The 24,576-nt window shown below is 43.8% G+C and overlaps 3 protein-coding genes across 15 annotated transcripts in view; 1 reads left to right on the top strand and 2 right to left on the bottom strand.

Annotated features, from left to right (window-relative positions):
• Positions 1-363: 363 nt before the first annotated feature.
• Positions 364-2,767, top strand: LOC122570496 (dnaJ homolog shv). Its single transcript, XM_043732872.1, has 4 exons — positions 364-523; positions 861-1,245; positions 1,310-1,865; positions 1,948-2,767. Exons 1-4 carry the CDS (start codon positions 429-431, stop codon positions 2,010-2,012), a joined length of 1,101 nt encoding a protein of 366 aa, XP_043588807.1. The 5' UTR covers positions 364-428; the 3' UTR covers positions 2,013-2,767.
• Positions 2,585-10,974, bottom strand: LOC122570495. Of its 4 annotated transcripts, XM_043732871.1 has the most exons (8): positions 10,417-10,970; positions 9,029-10,341; positions 8,563-8,947; positions 8,061-8,294; positions 6,632-6,792; positions 6,353-6,569; positions 5,908-6,205; positions 2,585-5,700 (listed from the first exon to the last, which is right to left on the bottom strand). In XM_043732871.1, the coding sequence occupies exons 7-8, from the start codon at positions 6,117-6,119 to the stop codon at positions 4,185-4,187; spliced, it is 1,728 nt and encodes a 575-aa protein (XP_043588806.1). In that variant the 5' UTR covers positions 6,120-6,205; positions 6,353-6,569; positions 6,632-6,792; positions 8,061-8,294; positions 8,563-8,947; positions 9,029-10,341; positions 10,417-10,970; the 3' UTR covers positions 2,585-4,184. The 4 variants fall into 4 exon arrangements, with proteins under 4 accessions (XP_043588806.1, XP_043588803.1, XP_043588805.1 ...); XM_043732868.1 differs by lacking the exon at positions 6,632-6,792 and having other exon boundaries at positions 10,417-10,974; XM_043732870.1 differs by having other exon boundaries at positions 6,353-6,792.
• A 761-nt stretch (positions 10,975-11,735) lies between these two features.
• LOC122570608 (homeotic protein spalt-major-like) overlaps positions 11,736-24,576 on the bottom strand; it is a 75,211-nt gene continuing 62,370 nt past the window's right edge. For 6 of the 10 annotated variants that reach the window (XM_043733130.1, XM_043733136.1, XM_043733131.1 and 3 more), the window contains 7 exons: positions 20,964-24,479; positions 19,884-20,017; positions 18,636-18,911; positions 17,897-18,164; positions 17,209-17,357; positions 16,537-16,710; positions 11,736-16,036 (listed from right to left, as the gene is read on the bottom strand). In XM_043733130.1, the coding sequence (XP_043589065.1) occupies positions 15,629-16,036; positions 16,537-16,710; positions 17,209-17,357; positions 17,897-18,164; positions 18,636-18,911; positions 19,884-20,017; positions 20,964-24,479 (4,925 nt within the window). In that variant the 3' untranslated portion in view covers positions 11,736-15,628. The remainder of the gene's footprint in view (positions 16,037-16,536; positions 16,711-17,208; positions 17,358-17,896; positions 18,165-18,635; positions 18,912-19,883; positions 20,018-20,963; positions 24,480-24,576) is intronic. The other 4 variants (XM_043733132.1, XM_043733137.1, XM_043733138.1 and 1 more) reach the window with 4 other exon arrangements.

The following is a 24,576-nucleotide window of genomic DNA, read 5'->3' as shown; positions in this document are numbered from 1 at the left end:
TATTAATCATTAAAATAAGATTGAGGTGCGATAAATATTAGAAATCTTTGTGCTGCCAGTCGTAGTAAAGCAAAATAATTTTAAAACAATTTTACACAACATTTCACCTGTTGCATGCCGATACTTATTATATTCATCTAAGAAGTAGGAATCAAGGATTTATCTATAATAATAAAGTATATAATTAAGTGTCAAAGGATTAAGTTTATTGGAATTTGTTTTATATTTTTAGAAATAGTGCCGAAGTATAAAAAAAAATCTTATACCTGTGTCAAATTCAACCAATCATTTTTTTACTGCTAAACGTTAAATCCAAGCATTTTCGTTGAATATGTACGCGCCTAAAAACTCATTTATCGTCGATCAAAGTTGGATAAATTGAATTCGGAGTAACCACCAATCAGGAGCACCCACGATCCTAAGCTCCGATGTTTGTTGTAACGTCTGCTAGAATGGCAGCGATAAAATTGATTTGGTCTTTATTAATAAATTTAATAATATGTGTAATTCTAACTGTGGCAGGGTAAGTGGAGAGCCTTGTCTATGCTTATAAAATTTAATTATTTTGAATATCGAAGATATTTGCTTTATGACAACTTTATAACCTTTTACATTGTAAACCATCTACGGAAGCTATTAATATGAAAAGGAATAAATAAAGTTTAAAGTACGTTTGTAGATCGACTTCATTACTTATGTCTTCCGTTAAGAATTCTACTAAAAAAATATTACAATCTTGTATAGTAATACATTCATATAATTGATGTTGAATGATCTAACAATTTAGGCTGTTAATTTGAAGTGTTTACAGTATATGATACATTAGAAATAGGAATTAATGTATGTATATATCTTCGCAGGAGAGATTTTTATGCCATTTTAGGCATACCATCGACAGCAAGCCAACATGCGATAAAAAAGGCATACAGAAAATTGGCAAAGGAATTACATCCTGACAAAAATAAGGATGATCCGAATGCCTCTCAGAAATTTCAAGATCTGGGTGCAGCTTACGAGGTTCTGTCAGATAATGAAAAGAGAGAAATGTATGACAGATGCGGAGAAGAATGTTTGAAAAAGGATGGTATGATGAATAATGCTGATCCATTTGCAAGTTTCTTTGGTGATTTCGGCTTCCACTTTGGCGGAGAATCTCATCAGCAGCAAGAAACACCCAAAGGATCTAATATTGTAATGGACCTGGTAGTTACTTTAGAAGAATTGTATAGTGGAAATTTTATAGAGGTAAGATTTTATAGTTAATCGAGAAGATACGTAAATGGGACATACAAAATCGTTTATCTTTCAGATAACAAGAAATAAGCCAGTTACGAAGGCAGCGAAAGGAACAAGAAAGTGTAATTGTAGACAAGAATTGGTTACTCGCAATTTAGGAAATGGAAGATTTCAAATGATGCAACAATCAGTTTGTTCAGAATGTCCAAATGTTAAATTTGTTACAGAAGAACGTGTATTAGAGGTTGAAGTGGAACCTGGCATGGTAGATGGACAAGAAACTAAATTTATAGCAGAAGGTGAACCACATTTGGATGGGGAACCTGGAGATTTAATCTTAAAAATACGAACACAACCACATCCAGTTTTTGAAAGAATTGGTGACGATCTATATACAAACGTTACTATATCTATGCAGGATGCATTAATAGGTTTTAAAATGGATATAGAACATTTAGATGGTCACAAAGTAGCTATTCAGAGGGATAAAGTAACCAAACCGGGAGCTCGTATTAGGAAAAAAGGAGAAGGAATGCCTAATTACGAGAATAACAATCTTCATGGCACCTTATATATTACGTTTGACGTTGCTTTCCCTGAAACAGAATTCACGGATACTCAAAAAGAAGGTAAGTTGCTTTAACATATAACGCTCGTGAGGTATAACACGATCGTTTGTGTTTGTTCAATCTTTCTTTATCCTTTTTGCAGAAATAAAAAATCTACTACAACAAGATTCTGTAAATCGAATTTATAATGGAATAAGGGGAAATTAAGAACTTTAAGTGTAACGTATGTACAAAGTGACAGTATAAAATGTGCATACAACTGAGGTGCGCGTGTTGACTCAGTGTGTTTCTATACCAAGTGGTGCTTTCGCTTCCTTGAAATGTGAATACCAACGGGTTTGGTAGCCAACCATGAGGTCAGTCGAAATGGATACATGTAGCAAACGTAATAACCATTGCAAGTACACGTACTTCCTCTTTGATTATAAGAAACTGGTCATATATATTATCGCCAATTACTTATGCGGATGTCAGGAATGGTTGTGCAGTTTATTTAACAAAATAAGTTATTTTCCCTTTAACACGCGCGGGTGATGTATGAGTGTTTTACATGAACAGAAATTTTGCATTTAAATAGTGAGAGATACTCGATGAAAATGTTTTTAAATATCGGACCTAGTATCCAATAATAAAGTATTGTATTACGATTTTTCTATTGACATTATTCGCAATAAAATGTACAACACCATCCGTCATCAATAACTCTAAAGGATTGTGCAATCATTTAACTTGCGTTTCAAATACTTATTAAAAATGTTTCACATTAAATTGTACATTAGTTTATATTTTACAAAGGTTTTATTTCAGTACCTTTGCGTACACTTCATTTACAAAAATTAAAGTATAATTCTTTCGTCAGACACAACACAGTATGTTGCAACGTTTTGTTGCTTTGTACACAGCAACCTTAAAATCTCTCATAAAAAGGAGGCCATAAATAAATTATAATTTTTGTATCTTTATACGTAATTCTAATGTACTTACCTATGTAATTGCCTGTAGTTTTTGTTAATTTATAATTGAGTTTCTATAACTATAACTCTCAAGTATGTCACCGATTCGTATTACAATCGTATTAAAAATTAGTGCACAAACGAACATTTTATTACGAACCGATGGTTTTAATTCTATGCGACTCCGTATTCGATCATTGAACAATCGAGCTTGCTTTCATCTCGTTTTAGCACAGGTAAAAGAAGTTATTTGCATTGAACCAAAATCATTGAACGATATCATGGTCCTATCGAAATATATACGCATACGCGTTTGATGGTAAATATTTTCTCTTTAAGCGAATGATTAACCGGTTTGACAAAATCTTAAGACAGGTATCGTTAGACCGATAATGTGACTTTTCTGTTCCTCTTGTCTCAAAATAATAAATAAATTATTTTATACCTTTTTTATAGCATAGATATATAAATCTGTAGCATAAACGTGAAACACAAATAACAAGTAAGTATCCGAGTTACATTGTTCTATCTGAATTTAGGAAAATACAAATACGTATACAATATACAAATGTTACTGACAAAGGTTTCAGAAAATACAATCATAAGAAGATAGTTGTTCGAGTTGAAGGCTAGTTAAATCTTTAGGTAATTACAGGAAAATAGGACCATTGCAAAGCCGTAATTTTACGTAATCAATGTTTTTCGACGAATGCATATTATTGTAAAAATACGAACGAAGCATTTTAATAGCAGGAAGTCTGCGAGTCGCGTCTAATAATAATTAAAATACTAGCACGTATTAGGTCTTTCTTTGAATTTAGTTGAAAATTATTCACAGTAATGCTTAAGTATGCTTAACAAATCAAACGTCGTATTTAAAAGTTGCTGTCATTTACTTCGATATAAGAAGAAAATGTATTTTTGTAACATAAAAGAATCGTATCTCTCTGCAATTGCATTTTTATACATACGTCTGTACACGTACATTTGTATCCCATAGTAGACTAAACGCATGTATATATGGTCAGGTTTAAATTCAATAATATCGCTGCACCACGCCAATTACGTTTACTTATCACTTATTCGTGTATTAACATATTACACTGTGCGTATTTATTATTATCGTACACAATAAAAACGATACTACTACTATTAGTTGACGCTTAATTTGTTAAGTACGAAATTACCGTGAATCACATCTTTAAAGCAAGTATCTTATCACAGTGTGACTTTTTCTTTTTTCTTTTTTTTTTCTTTTCTTTTTTTTTTTTGTACCAGTATACTGGCTACCGTACTAATTAATTTCATTCGACAGTCATTCAAGATTATGCTCGTCAAAGCGAATCTGTTAAAGTTTTCGAAAAATGAATAGAAAGAAAGAAGGAAAGAAGAGAAAAGGATGATAAAAAGAAGCAGATTGATCAAGCTATAAACAATAGCAGTATAGCCTCATATTGAATTCATCGACACAGGCGCTTTGTTTTCCGTACGCGTTCAGTCTGCTAACCGATCCTACCAACTTGTTAGTCTTACTCTCGTTTCTGTACCGTATCGTACCCTCGAATATCGCGTCACCAGGTTCCGTTTGAATCGTGATCGTGTAATCGATCAGTTGGTTCTTCTCACCCTCGCCCTTCCACGCTTTCGCTGTTTTAATCTCTTTCAGTTTCAATACGGCGCATTGTACGAACTTGTTCAACATGTTATTCAATTCCGAGACCAAAAAGACTGCCTTGTCCCGAAGACTTTCGTCATCCGTAGAAACATCGTAGCTGTTATGACACATGCACCAATGACTAGCTATACCCGCCATGGAGCATGTCCTGTAGTCAGGAATCGGCAAAAACCAGCTGATTCCACGGGGCAAACTCTTATCTTTCGGCATCGCTCGAATACGGGCCTTAAGACGCGGTTCCCGCAGATTTTCCGAATGCAGTATGTCCATCAAGGTCTCGTGCAAGTCGAAAGCTGTCGTTAGACTGCGCGTGTTTCTTCGGAAATTCGCCCAAGCTACTTGATACTTTTCCTTCCACCATCGAGGCATCACCACGAACACAAACGGAAGGCTGTCCTCCATTCTTCCTTGATAAGTCTGCCGAAAGCTTCCCCATCTCATACCATGGTCGCTCATCACTATCAACGCTGTTTGATTTAGCAAGCGTTTCGTGAACAAATAGGTGATGAGGTTGTAGTAGGAATTGTCACCTAATTGCGGATAGTTGAAGAAATCGTGGGTGAGGCTGGCTTGCCATATCATCGCGAAGTATGGGTCCCTGTAAAATCGCGAGGCGAATTTCTTAGCGTAGTCCAGTAAGTTTTCAAAGGTTTTTCTGGTTCCCACGCAGAGATTCGCGTTTAATTTGTGCGTATTACCGATATCCTTCTCGGATGCGATACAGAATGGTCTGAGATAATAGTCAGTCGGTTGAACTCGGAAGCCTCGTTTCAGATAATTGAAGGTCGTCATGCCACAGGCATCCTCGCCGAAACCCGTTCGATAACCAGATGCGCTGAAATTTTTCCAAATGAATGGGCAGTCGTCGAACGTTTTATCTTTAGTTTGCCAACATAGATCGTGCAGTTCTTTCTCGGACAAGCCGCTTAAGACAGGCACTAAATTCGGATACGTGTTATCAGCCACTTTAGTGTAACCCAAGAATTCAACCGCGCCAAGTTCTTTCAACGCGTGGACAGTATTCGGCATCATACGATGAAAATTTAGTCGTGAGATCGAGTCAAGGCCGATTATTAACACGCTGAGCTGTTCAGTTTTCATAGTGGTCGGTCTGGATCGCTCGTATTTCCTCTCTACCGATTGGAAACGTGGTACAAACGCGTGATAATCCTTGTATATCACCTCGTTGTTGCGCGAACATTCCACTTTCACAAACTCGGTGTTTACGGCCGTCGCGTTTTCGAATTTGAAACACTCGTTACCGTACCTATAAATACGAATTACGAATATCAAATAAATATATTACGCTTGAAATTAAGAAAGAGACTAAAGCGACAAAGAGACAAAGAGATACGTATAACAGATTTAATGCTGCCACGGTTTTCGGCAAACTTTGGTATAAAAATGTAAAACGTGGTTCGAACAACGCACTAAAGTGAGATCGGTAAGAGTAGGAATGATCAGTCTTACTGACGTAACAACGTTATCTTCGTCCTTCGTTCGCCAGAACGGCCGCCAACAGCAATCTATTTCCCCTGAATTGTTGTAAAAGTGGCCGATCGCATTTGGATTTATGTAGAGCGCTGTGTCGTTCGAATCGACCAGCGGTAAATGACTTCCGTGCTCGCAAATAAGTGGTTTTTCCTTCTCGATAAATCGTGTAATCGCTGAATCGAAAGGATCCATCGCTGGAATTCGACAACCTTTGTTGCGGACCACGAAACCGGAGTTCGCTATGGACGCGAACAAAGACTTGAGTTCTACGTAATTGTCTGAAAGTAAAGTGTACGTTTATCGTTCGTTTAATTAATTAATTAATTAATTAATTAACAACGACAAAGAGATGTTTAAACGGGCTTCGCTTGGACGTCCTCCTAGTCCTTTAGTCCTTTATAAAGAAAAGATAGATGTAGGTGTACCTTGCGAGGTATCGTTGATAATAGCTCCATACCGTGCCGCTCGAAACTGTTCCGTGTTGAACGTGTTTATTACGATTAACGATACAAATAGGAATATCAACAGCCCTATTAACCATTTTTGTAACCGCGATCGGCTTTTGTATATTTTGTTATGCAGCTCGAAATTAAAAGTGTTAGGCTCGTCATTTAGCGCTTTCTTATCGCCACGAAACAGTGCCTAAAAATAAAGATTATTAGATAAAACAGCGTGGATATTTTGTTAAATATTCGATACAATACTCTATCTTATTATTTCCGTCCACTTTGATAATACTTAACGTTCACCGGTTTTATAGTTTAAATGATTTTGCTGATATCTTATTGTCGGAAAATTTCGCTTGCATCTCATTACGTTGTCCTTATACATTTTTCTATTCGAATGATTTCTCTTTGGTTTGTTTCTTTAAGAAAGGACACGATTCGTTATATTAGGAATAGTATTAGTATAGAGAATATATATAGAATGGAAAGAAATCGAAAACTAAAAGTTCTGCGTCCAGTAACTAATTCGACGAATAAAGCAAGAAAATTGGCATTTATAGATTAACACATTCGTTCGAATACTCTATATGTTTAAACGTTGGTACTTTTAGTAATCGAAGCTTTCGTGATTCGAGTTTTTCGTTTCTCGTTTCTCGTTTCTCGTTTCTCGTTTGTCGACGTATGTTCGCACCTGAATATATATCTTTACATCGTGCGTGTATATATATATATATATATATATCTCTTTCTATATTATCCGATATGCGTGCGGTACATGTAACGACAAGAGTAAATAAGAAAGAAGAAGTAATTAAGTGATTCAAATTTAGCGGAGAAATTGGCGGTTTGTTATTAATTTTCATCTGAATACACAATTTAATCTAAAGTACATAAAAAACAGGCAAAATAAGAACCAAACTGGAAATGTACACACGCGATAAGTACAATTTACTTGTCAATGATGAGAATGAAATATTCTTTAATTTTTTCAAATTTAACTTAACCAACTATAAACGATAACTTTCAGATGAGAAACATTTCACAGGAAAAGCAATCGATAGAATCGAATATTATATTTAACTTAAAACATTTTCGTTAAACATTCGAATTTAAAGGCAACAGAATTTGTTGAAAATATAAGAGAAGATTTGAAACTTTCACTGGGCTGAGAGCGTGTTGCGAAGGTAAAAACAAGATTAGTAGTCTTCTGTTCTTCTGTTCTAAATCCAAGTTGTGAAGAGTTCACTCTCTTTCGCTTTTATAAAATCGCGATATTCACGAAGGGCATATCTATCGATTGAAAAACATACACGTTTATTAAAAGACGAGAATCGATAAAAATTTGCCGTTGACTCGACGTAAAAGTGAAAATTTTGTTAAAAATGTTGTAAATGGGGTAATCGGTTGGTGGTATTGTATATTATAAAAGTATATTCGAATAGCTCGCCGATTACTCGAGTTGCGAGAGAGGACAAACGAATCGTTCGTCCTATTACTATTAAAAGCAACATCTTGTTCGCTTTATTTCTTTTCAAATATTTAAAAAATACCTCTTCACCGTTATAACGCCATTATTATATTCGAACTTTATGTTTATCGTTGGATTCACGAGGTTTGATAGAGTTCGGATCGAAGGAACGGCAACTTAACTTAACTCGGTCTAAACTTAATAATATTCGTAACTTACCTTATTTTGAGATTGATCGCACATGCCAGGGCAACCTTCCTCGCTAATCACCTTTGAACGTTTGAAAGATATCGGGAACATGTACATGCATCATCCGATATCCAGATCTTATCGTGAAGAGGACTATTCGAGGTCGCTATCGTTGTCTTTGATATAGATTCAGATGCCTGTAATTTACGACTAGATCTTCCCGTCGAACTGCCACGTTCGCAATCACGCAAGAAATCACACCGACTGGCGAAATATAAAATCACGTTATCGTAAAATATCGCCGATGTTTTGTACATCGCGCTATCCCGATAGCATGTTAAACAGAGATAAGAAAGTAACAAAGAAAAGAACGAAAAGCATAAGTACAGGACAGATAAGGAGAAAGAAATGAGAACGGGAAAGGGAAATGCGAACGAAGAATTACGCTGCACTTTACGCGTATTATTAATTCCGATTCTAATTTGAACCGTTAGCTTTTAATTTTGCGTTAAAGTGAAATTATCGGACTTACCGATCGATTCTTTCGATCCTGCTTTTACCGCCGCTTTTTTCACCGTCAGCCTCTATCGAAACGATCCCAAGTGCAGGCATCGTTGAGTAAATCTCACTAAGCTCTTTAACAGGTTTCTTCCACCATTTCATCGCATCTCCGCGATTTCCACGATGAAACTTTGCTTTGGTTTGCTGGTTCGGCCACGATTTTTCGCCAGTAAGAAAAATGGAGAAACGTTTGCCAAACGATTCGATGATCTTGGAAGCTCGGAAGCAGCTGTGTGAAAATACGTCTGCACGATGGTTGCACCTGAAAAACTCGTCCTCTTTGCGTCGATGCAAAGGGGGTTTGTTCGCTGGCTATTTCGAACAAGTACCAGGCCGTTAACAAGGCTGTGTTTCCTCTATAAGCGAATATAAGGACTCAAATAGCTGTTTCTTGCGAGAATTCTGTAAATTCTGAAAAATCAGTAAATTCGGCTTACTCGTTTCTCCTTTAAAGATACTTTTGGCTCCAAAATGAAACCATACAAGTATGGTTATATAATATGTTGTACGAGATGTTTGTACGAGATTGGCGATGGTCTGCGAGGAAAATTCGTCGATCCTGCAATTTGACACAGTTGAAGAACGGCTCGTCGAACGCCTGGATTCGACCTCGTCCAACTCGTCAGGAAGGTTCGATTCAGTGCACTTTAATGTGTAACCAAGTTTTCGTCTCGATGCATTCTAACGAGAGGGTGGTGGTTTCGGGAGCCGAGTTTCTCGCCGGTCTCGCGCCGCCGCTCTCCTTACTCGCATCTCCTTGTTTTCGAGAACAGGCCGAGGAATTTACCGGACCGCATAAACGGAACTGTCGGATGCCAAAATCGCCATAAACCATCACCATCACCATCGCCGCGTGTTACGTCATTGCGGCTGTTCACTTTGCGACTGCCCGACGAATACCTCCGTGATCGCTCGCGAATCTTGCAACAGCGTGATCGGAACGGTAATATACGATTAGGAGGCACGATCCGGTACGACGGTGCAAACGATTTTACAATTGGATGACCGGACTTGACGTTGACACGACGAGACGCTGGGTGAAATGCGGCGAGAAGCGTTTGGACCAGTTCGAAGATGGAAAATGATCGTAAAACGTAGTCCGGGAACGGGAACAGAGTCATCGAAGAACGAACAGTCTTCTTTTCCTCGTGTTCTCCACGTGGCCACGTGGGAACCGTCGGTCAGTCCCCAATTCCCGGAACACGTTGGAGATAGCGACGAGGCGTTGCCGTGGCCGTGGCTGGGATCCTAGCGGAATACATACAGGGGCCATAGGCAGCGAGGTAACGAGAGGAGGAGAGACGAGAGAATCTGGTCGATAGACGCGGTAGCGCGCGCGCGCGCCCACGGCCTCTTCTGCACCTCGACGATACGTCGCGTCGTGGGTCGTGCGTCGCGTGTCGCCACGGGCCAGTTAACAGCCGTTTCCTCTTGCTCCGGTCCAGCGCAGCGGCTTAATAGCCGGTCAACGCGGACAACGCGTTATCTACTCGCCAACCTTTTATTTATCATTTATATATCATTTGTAAATTGTATCGTTACCTTTGTGCCGATTTTACTTTTCTCCTATGTTATTATCGTATTATCGGTTGACCGCAACTATGGGACTATCTGCGTCGCGTATCATATTTCAAATACATTAATCGCGACAGTGGTCTGTCTCGTTCGTCATTTTTCTTTCCTTCTTCCTTGCTTGATCGAAACCGACGATCGATAGCAACAACGAGATAAACTTATCATTGCCGGTTGTCTGCAAATCAAAGTTCTTGTATAACTGAAAATACTATCGCGCGACACGTAATAGCACGGAATAACAGTTACTTACGAAAAGTCATCTAACCAAGAGAAATTAAAGCGTGACATTCGACGATGAGATCGCCTTTCCACAACTTTTCATTCATCGAGCGAAACGCAGATGGAAAAGAACTCTTTTCAACCAGTATCTGCGTATATTAACATTTACGATATTCCATTTCTCCTTGTCCTCTTGCTTCGTCTGGCGATCGTCAGTTTACAGAATTGTTCAAATTGAAACCTGGCGCTGTGATTCTTGGAAATGTTCTAATAACTACACCGATCTCGTTAAACAATACCCGATATTGTGGTACACACTTTGCCCGATACTTTGGGCTTGCCGCGCCAACATCCAAATTCGTTCATTGAAAACAAGCTGGTAAACTAGTGGTCGGTGCACCGTGATACGTTAGAAGCGGTAAAAAAGAAATAAAGGCCGGAAAATATCGATCGTAACGGTGGAAATTATAGGTAAACACAGGACGCGATATAGGCAAAAGACAAAGTCACCCTAGCCGATTCGTAGGAACATTGTATGTACACTATAAACATTCTAAGGAGACTTTAAATACAGAAAACTCACGTGCACCTAATAAACGATAATCACATGGCAGTACACACGGTGATTTTCACAGGAATGTCACTCGTTCCGACGACACAAGCAGAAACAAGCGTTTAAACGTTTACGCGTAAATCCAAAGTCAAGCTATGTACCAAATGTTCCTCTGGTAAATTCCACGCGAGCTTATTCGTTGATGAAACAGAAAAAGAAAACAAGAAAAAAAAAAAGAAAAAAGGAGAAAAAGAAGAAAAGGAAAAAAGAAGAGAAAAAAGAAAATAAAGTAAAGACGATGTACGTATTTTGTCTTAATATTTTCCGTCGAGTTTAGGATTTTTATAATTAATGCATCATCTAGCCGTTTGTCGGTAACGCGAAATAAGACGTTTAGATGGTAAGGAATTTTATGAAATGCGCGTTTACATTTCACAGTCTATGAAATTATTGACTACGTACCTCGTCGGTGACATATTCAACGCGTATCGGTGGCGATTATCGTGTCTAGTCGTTTTCCATTGAAATTGCAGACGAGCGTCTATTCCTATTGCAACTGCTATATGGCAGTTATCAACTACAACTGCCACGATATCGACAGTCGGTACGATAGAGACGGATACGTTGGTATACGAGCTAGTCGGGAAAGTAGAGCGCGAACAAACGTAAATTTGAAATTTGCGGAACTTTTCAGTTTGCGACTACGAAAGTATTTTTGCGGCGAAGTATTTTTCGCGAAGCAAATCGACGGTTAACGATTTCCACGTAGCAAAACGAAAATGAAAACACCGGATGCAACTCGTTCTCATAATAATTGTTTATTGTTGAAGTGATATAGATATAATGATCCGTAACGTAATTCAACTACAATGAGACAAGTTGCGTAACTAGCAAGATTCGTGTTTATACATGGATTATACAATATGTACAGAAAACCTAAGATCGTACAAGCAATACTTTTTGTTTTGGACAACTTCACAGGACTTGCAATCGGGGAATAGCTGCCAGCCTTTCCGTGCCCCCTTTCCCATCTTTTCTTTTCTTTTCCTTTTGCGTTTTTCATTTTTCTTTTTTCTTTTTTCTTTTTTCTCTCGTCCATTCCTTAATTTAAAAACGCAAACCATTGTGCAAGCACGCGAAACATCTGCACTCGTGAAACTAGCAAACGTTCCACTTAACTTACGAAACATTTTTAATAGCACACTAACGACTTACATCCACTTCTCTAACCCGACATTTTTGCCTTTTATACTTATCGTGTGTTTGTTATTTACAACGGTATCTATATACACGTATACATGTATACGATAGTCACTGTGAGAAAGGAGACTTTTGATTGTTTCCCTAAACACTATCTTTTACACTCTCGAGCGCTCTCTCCTAGTATTATCAATCGTATCGTTTTCTTCTTTTCCTTTCTAACACAAATTTATTTAATACGGTTTCTTGTTCTTCTTTCATTTTCTCTTCTCATTGTTGCCGGATGAATCGACAATCATTATCGGACCGTGTTTCTTTACAAAAAGAGTTTCCTTACAAATTATCGCAATTAATTTCCTTTATCGTGGATTCGCACGACGAACGATCACTATCGTAAAATAAACGCATATCGTAAAACCGTCGTACAAATAGACACGTATGTTTATCGACATGATTTTTCAGTGAATTTCATAACGAACGTAAGAAACGAAATACTGCCGAAGGCGTGGATTCGACCGTCACTGGCAGACGGTCAACTGTGAATCGATTCCATTTCGCGAGCCACCATATTTTCAGAAACACGTTTACGCGAGAACGTTAAAAGACACTCGTACCCTTTGTTCTTTCGGCTGCTTGTTCCTCCATACACTGCTCGTACAAATCTGTCCGCTTTATTCCTGGCGATCGAAGCCGTTAGTTTCCAGCCGTAGCTAGTTTTCTTTCATCTGGTTCGCGGTTTTCTCACTTTTACGCGGATACAGCGATGGAATGAAATTTATTATTAAGAAATTGATTAAGAAATGCGAAAACAGAGAGAATCGAAATTAATTAAATTAAACAGAGAGAAATTAGCGCGCAAACCACAGACGGTTCTATCGAATATCTTTCAAATATATTTTCTCCTTTCAATTTGTTGAAAAGGCTAATTCTGTTCAAATATATATATATATATATATATATATATTTTTTATTTCCACCGCTAGCTACACAGTATCTGCGTATCTTCGTACGAAACTTTCGTCTGAAATTCGCCAAGCATTTCTATCTAACGTCCTCGATCGTAAAATAATTAGTCGTTTTCCGCAATTCTTGATCAACGTATAGCCACCGTGGAGACCGGTAGACCGGCAGACCGCCAGAACCGCGATACACCGTGGCTCCTGTTATTATCCTCTTGTTTTGCAACGAGAGTTGTCGAATCGACCGAGTTCTTAAAAAGTTACGTCTAAGCTAGTTAAAAATCAGATAAATTACGTAAAGTGCTTAATGGACACACGTATGCAGCATTGCTATCGTTACTTTTTACACGTTTCTTTACATGCGTATCGTATCTCATCTATTATTAGTATTTTTATTTATTTATCCTATCCTTTGTTCGCATTTAAAACGACTAAACGCGAGAACATACAGGAAAGCCATTATACACGAGAGTATTACTTTTCGAGTACGAACGAACTCGATGGCGATCGATCGCGCACAGTCGCACACCGTCGCACACCACGTATGCCTGTTCGATCGCCTCGTATTCGCATCCTATTCGATAGATTTCTTCCCAACGTACGATTACCGATAACAAATCCTTTCTTCGAATTTCCGTTCTCTTTCGCCACGCGGCCTTCCTAAACGAGGTTACGCGTCTCTTCGTTACCACTGAGCTCGCGTAATATCCATTTCCAAGCGTTGCTTGCTTTTCACTTCCGTTTCCACGATTCCTAACAAACACACGCTCGGGCCAAGTGACGTTATCGTTGGCGCGCTTCGACGTAACTCTACGAGAATCCGAGCTTTCTACGCGCGTAGAAAATAACGTCGCTTGTCCCGCATTAGCTTTTTCCATCCTGCGATCCACCAGGATTGCTTTCTTTTTTAGATACTTACGATCTTTCACGTTCGATGACAAATCAGATAAAAAGCCTAAACAAACGTTTATATAAACTTTACCAAAGTTACTCACGGTTTAAATATCTGTTTCTTTCAATTCGATCGTCGATGGATCATCGTCGGAAGTTGGTTTACCGTGCAACTTATCTTATATCGATACTTATCTTCGGTAAGAAGAAATTAGAAGAAAGAGGAAGACCAGTCTCGTGGATTCCGTATAAACACAGCGTCGATTCTACGCGTAACCATGCATCTCGTTGACCGAGAAAGAATCGCAGTTTGACCGAACGGCAGTTGAACGAGGTGTTGGACCTAGGAAAACACTCGAGATCGATGGGTACGGGGGGAACGCAAAACGACGTCGGCTGTCTTTCCGTATAAAATAACGACGGGACACGTTGGCGGTGCGCGCTGTACATCCAGTGTAAATAATAATACTATGATACAAAGTATAAGTACATTGGTTTAAATGATTGCAGGCTGCTCCTCTCATATCACAGCGAGGGCGCTGCCGGGCCCGCTTCGAAACTCCTAAAAACGCCGTTCACTCGGAGGGAAAGGGGGAAAAAAAAAAGAAAAGAAAAGAAGAAAAGAAGAAAAAAAGAAAAAGAAAAGAAAAGAGAAAGAAAGCGACGCATGTACTCGCACGTGTATACAACTCATACCTCTTCGCACCGATACAATATTTATATATCTATATATTTATATATATTTATGTATATATATATATATATATCATCTTCTTTCTTTATGTATATATTTATATCTTCCTGTACGGGATATCTCGTATAACCGGCGGTTGTACCTCGGACATTCTTATCTTCGTTCACGAAATAAAGTCAAATGCTGAAATCGGAGATCGGCTCGAGATTCTAATCGACACCGAAATTTTGAAATGGACGACGACGCGCGTTTTAACCTCCGTGTTTCATCGCGTACGAGAACCACAACGTTCGGAGGTGGTATCGATCAGACAATATACCCCGTATAGGCGTATTTTATAATAATAACGTACGATAACTCTAAGTGTGAGGTGACCACCACTGTCGCGTATGGACGGTCAGAGTGTGGAGGGCCAGGACGTCGCGGCGCCACGTGTCTTGCGGCCCTCGTGGACTCAGTCTAGGCACCGCGTCCGTCGTCCCTCGTGCGAAAGCACGTGACGCGGAGAAGAGTTCTCAAGAGGGACCCGGTTATCGAAGTTCGTGCTCCTTCCAAGGTCCTCTCGATCGCGTTTAAGACTAGTGTGACAATAGGAACATGGTATCTGCTCTGGCTCTGGGGATCAAGAAAGATATGTCGTCGGACGTTCGACACGTCCGAGTTCTTCGGCTCGCGAAATGCACTGAAACACTACTTCCGGCTCCATATAAACGTCTCTCTCTCTCTCTCTCTCTCTCTCTTTCTCGTTCTCTCCCGCTCTCCCGCTCTCTCTCTCGTTCTCTCTCTCTCTCTCTCGCTCTCTCTCGTTCTCTCTCTCTCTCTCTCTCTCGCGGTCTCTTTCGCTCTCTCTCTCTCTGTCTCTATGTCTGTATGACAGCCAGGACGGAGTTCAGTCACCGAAAACGTGAAGCCTCGAGGAAGAAGGATATGTGTCGTTGACGGAGGTTCACGTGGCCAGTCCTTCACCCCTGGCCGCCGCGGGCGGCGGAAGTCGAGCCGAAGGCGGAGTCGAGTTGCCCTCCGACCTGGTCGGCGGCTCCCTGTCGAAATGATGCTGAAGAGCGTCGCCTGTCCACGAGGACACGTTCGCGCTGCTCTGATTGCTTCCGTTGGAACTTGGCGTGCCTGGTGAGTGGGAGGGCGATGGCGTTTGAAAGAGCATGGACCCAGACGGGATCGAGGACTTGCCGTCGAGCAGCGGTCCGTTACTGTTCGCTGCCACCATCGGTTGCTTGTCCAGGGGGAAGCCAGCTCCAGCCGCGTACACCGAGCCGAATAATCCAGCGTACTTGCCAGCGGCCACGGAGTGACTCGGTAGACCGTTGTTGCTTTGAATCACCGAGATCTCGTTCAGCTGTAAGCAACGCGCGCCCATCCATAGGTTAGTTTTATTCGGCGGCCAATCGAACGGAATTACGAAACTAAGAAGCGGACGAAAGAAAGAACGATCGTCGATCGTCTCGCGACGATGGCTCGTTTCTCGGAGTCGCGACGCGGACTCTAGATGCCGGGCCAGGCCCTTTAGCTTTCTCGGTATCTTCTTTAGATCGCGCGTATTTTCATATGGTTGGAGGAAAAGTACAATTACAGGTTTTTTCTTTCTCTCGCGGTATCCGGTCATCTAGTGGCATTTTGTCCGGCATTGTTCTTCGGTTAGTTGGCTTCTAGTTGGCAATGATAGGTTAAAACGTATCGTATGCGGTTCAAAGAGATTCAAAGAGCCAACGAGTAGTCGATGCAGCCGTACCGTTCAATTCCTCTAATCCTCCTCGATATTATCGAAATGGTAACGATCGAGGCGAAACAAGATCGAAATCTCTCTTCGCGATAGGAAATTTTCAAATAATCGCTCACCTTCTGCTGCACGCCGTTAAGGAATGGCGCGGGTAGATACGGATAGAAAAGATCCGGCCGACGCTGCAGAAACTCCGAGTCCTTGGGAGTGATGGGTAGGGGAGGCAGATCCAGGGACATTCGACGACCTCGTCGAGAAGCTCCGTTGGTCCACATATGGGTACCCATGTGTACCTACGATCAGAAGAAGCGAAACCTCCAGTCAACGCGACTGTTAACGATCTTCTTCGGTGTCGCTGATCTTTCATCGAGCTTTGCAGTATCTTTCTTTTTCGTTCCTGTACGTTACGCGTCAGCGTTAGTACAAGCGGTAGCAGCTAGCTGATGTTAGTGAATAAACTCGAAGAATCCAGAGACACGGGGATAACGGGATACCGGAGAGAGAAGAGAGACGGGAAAACTGACGGATAACAGAGAAAGTAACGGACAGAGACAGAAATAGAAAGAAAGAGAGAGAGAGAGATACAGATAGATAGATAGATAGATAGATAGATAGGTAGATAGATAGATAGATAGGTAGATAGATAGATAGAGAGAGAGAGAGAGATAGAGAGAGAGAGAGAGAGAGAGAGACATAGAGAGAGACAGAGACAGACAGTGAGAATGATAGTAAGAGTGAAAGAATGAGAGAGACAGATAGACGGGGAGAAACAGGAAAAATGATGCGTATACCTTGAGATTGCCCTTGGTGGTGAAGGCCTTCTGGCAGACGGTGCATCGGAACGGTTTGTCGCCTGTGTGAGTTCTCATATGGATCTGCAGCGCCGAAGATGAGGAGAAATTCTTATTGCAAATCTGGCACAAGTGTTTGCTCGGCACGCCTGCAAATACACACACAGAGTTTCGCTGAACAGACCCTGACGCAAGTTTAACGAAGGTTCTCAAGCTTGTCTCTTTTCTTCGAGAGAGAGAGAGAGAGAGAGAGAGAGGAGATAGAGAGATGATAGAGGAGGGAGATAGATAGATAGATAGATAGATAGATAGATAGATAGATAGATAGATAGAAGAGAGGAAGAGAGAGAGAGAGTTTTATCTCGGAAAAATTATCCGTTCGCGGGCAAGATTCAGGACGGAAGACGAAAGAAACGAGAAATGAAGGAGAAAGCGAAGCAACCTGTCGGCAGGGCAGAGAGCGCGTGATTCGGAGGGAAGCGCAAGCGAGTGCACGAGTAAGCGAAGCTGGTGTATATACGTGAAACAGCGGTGGCTACTTTCGCGTTTCGACCGAAGCTCGACGGCGATCTCTGGTAGCGAGAAACAGTTGAACATGGCGAGCGAAGCCTCTTGGATCGTTCGAACTGTGCTCGATGAAGAAGCAGACCGATCAAAACGTTTTTCAACCGGTTTCCAAGCTACTTACTGGCTGGTCTCTTTGGTGCTGGCAGCTCCCCCTCTGGCGGCGATCTCTTCACGGCGATGCTTTGTTCCATCGAAGTCGGAGGCATCGGTGGAGGAGGCGGTGGGGGCGGTGGCGGCGGCGGCGGTAAGCTCGAATCCTCCGCGCACATCGGACTTCTCGAGGTTTCGTGCTCCTGAGATTGCTGTTGGTGTTGCTGCTTCGAGTCGCTGAACAAATGCGGCGGCATGTCGCGGATCTTGTGAGTCAGCATGTGCTGCTTCATGTTCCCCTGTGTGAGAGAAAACATTGTTCGGTTACATCGTCGCGAACCAGACAGCTTCGAGTTCAATCACTTCATCGATCACACCACTCTGCATAATTTCTCGCGATTCGACGTCGTATCGCTTTTCAACTTTTCCTTACTTGGACAAATATCTTCTATAGGTTATTCGGACAAAAGGTATAATCACGGTCGAATCGTACGACAAATTCGAAGGCTTTTTCAATTAGTCGACTGGCCCAAATTGAGTCGACGTTCTATACGCTCGTCTTCTCAGGAAAAAAGAAGAAAGAAGAAAGAAGAAAGCAGAAAGAAGAAAGAAGAGAGAAGAGAGAAAAGAGAAGAAAGAAGAGTGAAGACAGAAGAGAGAAGAAAGAAGAAAGGAGGAAAGAGAAAATGAATTGCGTAAGGTCGAACGAAGAATACATAGTGGTGTTATCATAGTTGTTGTTTCATTGTCAAAATGCAGCAGGCTCTTACCAGGAGGCCGTGCGCCGAGGGTAGAAGTCCGAGGGCGGGCGACATCAGCGGGGGTAGGCGGATGGCAGGATAGACAGGCGTCAGCCCCCGCCCCCCTCCGGCTCCTTTCCGCCCCCGGTTCTTCCGATCCTCAGGTCGCCGCCGCCGCCTGCGTTTCGCTTTTTCTCGACTACTGGCGCACGCTGATCCAAATTGAGGATCGGGTGAAGTGATCGAACTGTTAGCGGGCAACGGTTGAGACGCACAGATGCATGCTTGCTGCCCGGAACCATCGTTCTGAAAGTATCGTAGAAAAAACAAAGATACAGAGCTGGCCAAACCTGAACCGATCGGCGCGATTTGTATCGTGATTTTCTATTTTTTTTTACGATTATCGATTCGTCGTTCGAGTTTCCCTTAATATGTTGTTAATTCGCATATATCGCATTAGTATCTATTTCCCTCTCTAAAAGCAACAAAGCGTAAACGTTCGCCGCGAAGGAATCGCGCAACTGGATCGCCGACTTGCATCTATTTTCTTTTTTTTTTTTAACGTGGTATTAGTCGTAGCGTTAATCCTAATACTTTATTATACAGTATCGATATGATGTAGCGTTACTTTTACATCGATTCGTACGTATCGGCAGAAAGAGAGAGAGCAATCCGATGCACTCGAAATCCGAAATCTTAATTTGCGTCTAACGGATTGGCACGAGACTTATAACTTCACTTATAACTACGAACCTTACTATACCTTCGTGTACAAACGTTTCTTCGCGTTCTTCCTTTCCTTCAACTTTTGCCCATATTCGTATATTTATAAAGGACGATCAGGCAATTAAAATAACGAAAACTTTTCACTCGCTAACGATTCTTCGATTTTCTCGAGACTTTGATAATTAAGCGTTCCAAGTTGTTCTCGTACTGTGAAGCGTTCGAGTCGTTAAAAGCGAATCAAACTGGAAATTTCGATAACGTCTTACGTCTTTTTCCAACAGGTAAGTGAAAATGATTGCTGGAACGTGGCAAAAAATCCGTCACGACCTTTAAATTTCAACGATAAACGAGAAGAAAAACGATTAGGAAAGAATACCGGAAGAGAAGAATAGATTTACAGGTTATTAGGAACGAGGCGATCGTATTTGATCGATTCGATTCGTTGCACGATTCCTCTCGACGCTCGTTTGGCGAGCAGCAAACAATTCTCGGAATGAGCGCGTCCAATTCCATCGTCCCGATCCCATCGAACGTAAGAAAGTTACACGTTACCTTTGTGGAAAAGCCTCTGTCGCATATGCTGCATTTGAAAGGTCGTTCCTTCGTGTGGCTCCGGTAATGAATCTCCAGCGCGGAGTTGCACGCAAATGTCTTGTAGCAGATATTACACGTGGTGTTTCCACGCACTGTAACAGATCGTACTTCTTTACAATTGCTTCCCGACACTTTCACACGCTTCTACCGTCCGTGAAAGCAATTTGTAACCGCGATTCGACTCTCGTAAACTATCCGTCACGAACGCGAAAGACAGAGAGAGAGAGAGAGAGAGAGAGAGAGAGAGAGGGAGAGATAGATAGAGAAAGGGGGAGAGAGAGAGAGAGAGAGAACAGGCTCTAATCTAATCGTCAAAACGCGCGGAGCGGACGCCGGCCGAGAACGACCGCTGGCGAACGCGAGCCTCCGGAACTCGAAGCTGATCGTTATCCGCGTGCCGTAGTTGCCCCGAGAACAACGTTAGACTCGCTTGGTTTTCTTCGACGGAAGGAGTGAAATGAATTGTACAGGCAACAGTCCGTTCTTTGCAAAGAAATTTATTTATTTACTTATCAAATGTCCATAGTTTCGATCCTTCCTTACGCAAAAAAGGAATACAACAACTGATATTTGTGCACGCAAGTTCTGTATCTAGTCTATCCGTATTTCTCCTTCTTCTTTTTTTCTTTTTTTCATGTCGAAGAGTGTGATTCAAATTAAGAGAGAGCGTGAGAGAGAGACAGAGAGAGAGAGAGAGAGAGAGAGAGATGGATGGATGGATAGATAGATAGATAGATAGATAGATAGATAGATAGATAGATAGATAGATAGATAGATAAAGAGAGAGAGAGAGAGAGAGACAGACAGACAGACAGAAGAGAGAGAGATCATAGGTGTTCAAAGAGATAATAAAAAGAGTGTCAAGCGGGAGGGTAGGAGTGCTAGGTCCGGCTACACCACAAATAGGATACGTCGATATACAGCTTGGATAAAGGTGGACGAATCAGTCAGACTGGCGGTGAGGATCGGTGAATCGTGTCAGATCGATCGGGAGGTGTAGCAGGAACTGCAGCTCGCCCTGATGCTAGCAGCGCCTACCTGCTGGCCCTCCGACAGCCAGGCCGAGCGGGTTGTAGGTGGACGTAGCAGCCAACACGGCTGACGTGGTCAGGGAAGCCAAGGGCCCGGCGGCGCCGCTTCCAGGAGTCACGGCGTTTATCGAGCTGACGCTGTTTATGCTCGACGAACCGATGCTGCTGGTAGACGGCGACGATGAGACCGCTTGCAGCAGGCCTGCGAACATGCCGAACGGATGCGGATGGTGGGTGGTGGTTTGCGGAGGTGGCGTTGGCACTGACGCCACCGAGGCCGGAGTGGACGATGCCCGAGGCGTCAAATCTAACGGCGCGCCAGGATTCGGCGGACTGTTGCTCTTCTCGCTGCCGTTGTAACGGTGAAACGGCGGCGACCTGGCGGCGTTTCCTATGGTCGATGCGGCTGTCGTCGTGATCGTTCGCACCTGATTCTCGAGAGCGGCCAGCGAGGTCGAGAAGCTGGGCAAAGACACGTCCTTGTGATCGTTTTCTTCGCTTTCGCGATCCTGCTCGTCCTCTAGGTCGCCGCGACTCGCGTCGCGATTGCACCTCTCGTCCTCCTCTCTGCGATCGTCCTCCTCGTCCTCCTGGTCGTCCGCTTCCTCGCTGTGCTCCTCCGCGTACCTTGCCTGATGCTGTTGCTGCTGATGCTGCTGCTGCTGTTGTTGTTGCTGTTGCTGCTGCTGTTGCTGCTGCTGCTGCTGATGCTGATGCTGTTGTTGTTGATGATGATGCTGTTGGGGCTCGTCCTTCGCGTCGATGTCGTTTTCCTGAGCCTGTCTCTCCAGCTGTTGGCGAGTTGGAGGAAAGCTTAACGGGAATCCAGGTCCCGCGGGATGAATCGGTGGAAAGCCTTGAGGAAGGAACGACGCCAACGGATGGTGCGGATAACCCGGCGGGAACTCGTTCACCTCGCCGGCTTGAATTTGCTCCGGACTGAGCTCCGTCGGCTCGCCGGTGTGCAATCGTATGTGCTGCTGAAGCACCAACGCGTTGGTAAATTTCTTGTGACAAACGGGGCACTGATGCAACATTCTGAGCGGCGGTTTCGCCCTGTGAACGCCCATGTGAGTCTTCAAGTTTCCCTTGGTGGTAAACGCCCGGCCGCAGATCTTGCACTTGAACGGACGCTCGCCCGTGTGAGTCCTGTAATGCATCTGCAGTGCGCTCTTGCAGGACAGCACACGGTGGCAGATAACGCACTGGTTAGGATCGGTCAGCTTGTGCTCGATGTTGTCGACCAACTGCTGCAACTTGGACGTTTCCGAGGTCTTGGTTATCTCGATCAAACTTTCCCAGGAGTTGTCGTTGCTGCCCGGCCGTGGCAACAGACTGGAATAGATAGCCGGATCCTTGGCCGGATCGATCATCTCGTTGGTAGAGACGGCGGCGGACGCGTTTACGGCTGGTGGTGCGGCGTGATGGGGTATTTGATGGTGCGCCGGTGGCCCTGGGAACAGAATTCCCGCGAACGATGTTTGAAGGCTTCCACTGCTCGCGCTACTACTCGCAGGGGAGGCGCCGGGGTACGCGACAACGTGTTGCGGCAAACGATTGATGGTTCCACGACCGGACAAATTTTCCGGCTGCTCCTCGATCTCCTCGTCGACTTCCATGTCGCCGTCACCCTCCAGTCGACCGCTCATCTTACTGTCCATGCTACAGTCTTCGTAAGTCTGCGGTTGAGAGGGTGGATTGACGGAGGATTGGGGTGAATTTAAATACCGTCTGGTCGTCTCCTCGAAATCCTCGCTCTCCTCCTCCGTGGGCTCCTCGGCCTCCTCCGGCTCTTTCTTCGGCGTTATCCTCTCGGTCGGTTCCTGGCTCATAGATCGTTGCTGTCGTTGGTATTGTTCCTGCATAGGCGATCGCTGCTCCAGCTTCATCTCGTCCCTCTGCTCGAGCTGCTGCTTTTGATGTTGTTGTTGTTGTTGTTGTTGTTGTTGGTTGTGGTGGTGATGGTGATTGTCGTGAAAGGAATGACGAGAATTGGACACAACCGCGGGGGAATGTGGCGAGGTGATCGGGGCAGTGGTAACGGGTTTGCTCAGGTTCTCCGGCACGTCCTGATCGTCCCGATGAGCGACAACCGGCGATCTGTACAAGGGTGGCATACCGGGAAGGGCTAAACTGAGCGGCAAGGGCGGCTGAGGTGGTAAGAAACCGTGCGCCGCCGCCGGGTGAAAAGAGGGATGGTGAGAAGGTGGTGGCGGTGGCGGTGACGGCATCGGTCTCTGACCGGAGGCGATTTGTTGTAGCAAGGGTGGGTGGTACTTGTCCAGGTGTTCCGGAACGGGATTCGGGTTCATCTTAACATGTGGAAACTTGGCCGTATGCCTCTGGAAGTGGACCTTCAGGTTCCCTTTCGTGGTGAAGCGGCTGCCGCAGACGTTGCATTTAAAGGGTCGCTCACCTGTGTGCGATCGTATGTGGATCTGAAGCGCCGAGTCGCTGCCGAACACCTTGCCGCAATACCGGCATCGGTGCTTGAAGAATGGCTCGCCGCGACCGCTACCAGACTTTGAATCGTACGGGGAGAGACGGGAGCCTTTTCCACCTCTGAACGCCAGCTCGTCGGCCAGGTTATTCGCCAAAAGTCCCTGGCTCGCGTTGTCCAGCACCTCCTGCGCTCTCTTCTGCAGCATCTCCAGGGTGTTCGGCTCGTGCAACGGTGGCGGATCGGTGTTGGTTATGATGGACGAAGCTAGGGAAGAACTGATCGAACAGAGAGGCGGTATCTGATGAGACATCGGCATCTGGCTACTGGTACTGGTAGTCGAGGTCGTGCCGGTCGCGTTCGACGACGCCAACGGGATGTTCAACGGGGACGCGCTGCTGGTCGGCGTGGGTCTTTCCTGAGCCAGGTTCGGCGTCACGGGAGCCGGCGAGGTTTGCCGATGACTCGGTGGACGCGACGACGGAGGCGACGTTAGGCTCGACAAAGGTTTAGGCTGGATGATCGGCGACGGAGATATCTCCTTGCTATCCGACGGCTCACCCGGGCCTTGCTGTTGCACCGACTGATTGTGCGTGATGGACAGTTGCTGCTGCAGTTGGCTGATCAGCTGCAGTTGAAACACTTGCTGATGTTGCAAGGTGTACAGGGTGCTTTGAAGCAACGCCAAGTCCTGCAGAGCGGCCTCGCTGTCCGCGCCACCGGCCAACGCCGTCGCCGCGAACTGAGCCACCGCCACTTTCGTGTTCTGCAGAGCTTCCAGGGTCACATGACTGGTTCCAGCGGGCGGGAACAGGCCGCCAGCGGCTCCACCTTCTACGAAATTGTTGTTGTTCTCCGCATCCTGCCTGTGATGCATTTGCTTGCGCGATCCTTCCTCGTCATCATCTTGCTCGTCCTGCTCGTCCACGCCTTCCTCTTCATCCTCCTCCAAAGCGTCTTCCTGATCCTTGTCGTCCTCCTCGCCCTGATGGCACCTGGATGCCGTGAGGTCCACCGCTTCGTCTCCGCCGACTCCTCCACCGCCACTCTCCTCGCCATCCGACGTAAACTCATTTTCTTCACCTGCAATACACACGTGACACCGCGATTAGCTTTCGATTGGTCATCGGAAATCAACCGTGTCGTTTCTCCCCGTTGAACGTTAAATATCCTACGAATT

The sequence above is a fragment of the Bombus pyrosoma genome, linkage group LG9 (assembly GCF_014825855.1).
Source record: "Bombus pyrosoma isolate SC7728 linkage group LG9, ASM1482585v1, whole genome shotgun sequence".
Lineage (NCBI taxonomy): Eukaryota > Metazoa > Arthropoda > Insecta > Hymenoptera > Apidae > Bombus > Bombus pyrosoma.
Note: the sequence above shows the minus strand (reverse complement) of the source record. Positions and strands in the feature narration are given on the sequence as shown.

Excerpts from the sequence above, each read along its gene's own strand:
- LOC122570496 (XM_043732872.1), top strand. The coding sequence starts at position 429 with ATGTTTGTTGTAACGTCTGCTAGAATGGCAGCGATAAAATTGATTTGG. Across the intron at positions 1,246-1,309 it reads ATAGTGGAAATTTTATAGAG|ATAACAAGAAATAAGCCAGT; the intron begins GTAAGATTTTAT and ends TTTATCTTTCAG. Across the intron at positions 1,866-1,947 it reads CACGGATACTCAAAAAGAAG|AAATAAAAAATCTACTACAA; the intron begins GTAAGTTGCTTT and ends TCCTTTTTGCAG.
- LOC122570495 (XM_043732869.1), bottom strand. The coding sequence starts at position 8,147 with ATGTACATGTTCCCGATATCTTTCAAACGTTCAAAGGTGATTAGCGAG. Across the intron at positions 6,570-8,060 it reads GCGATCAATCTCAAAATAAG|GCACTGTTTCGTGGCGATAA; the intron begins GTAAGTTACGAA and ends CTTTATTTTTAG. Across the intron at positions 6,206-6,352 it reads TATCAACGATACCTCGCAAG|ACAATTACGTAGAACTCAAG; the intron begins GTACACCTACAT and ends CTTTACTTTCAG.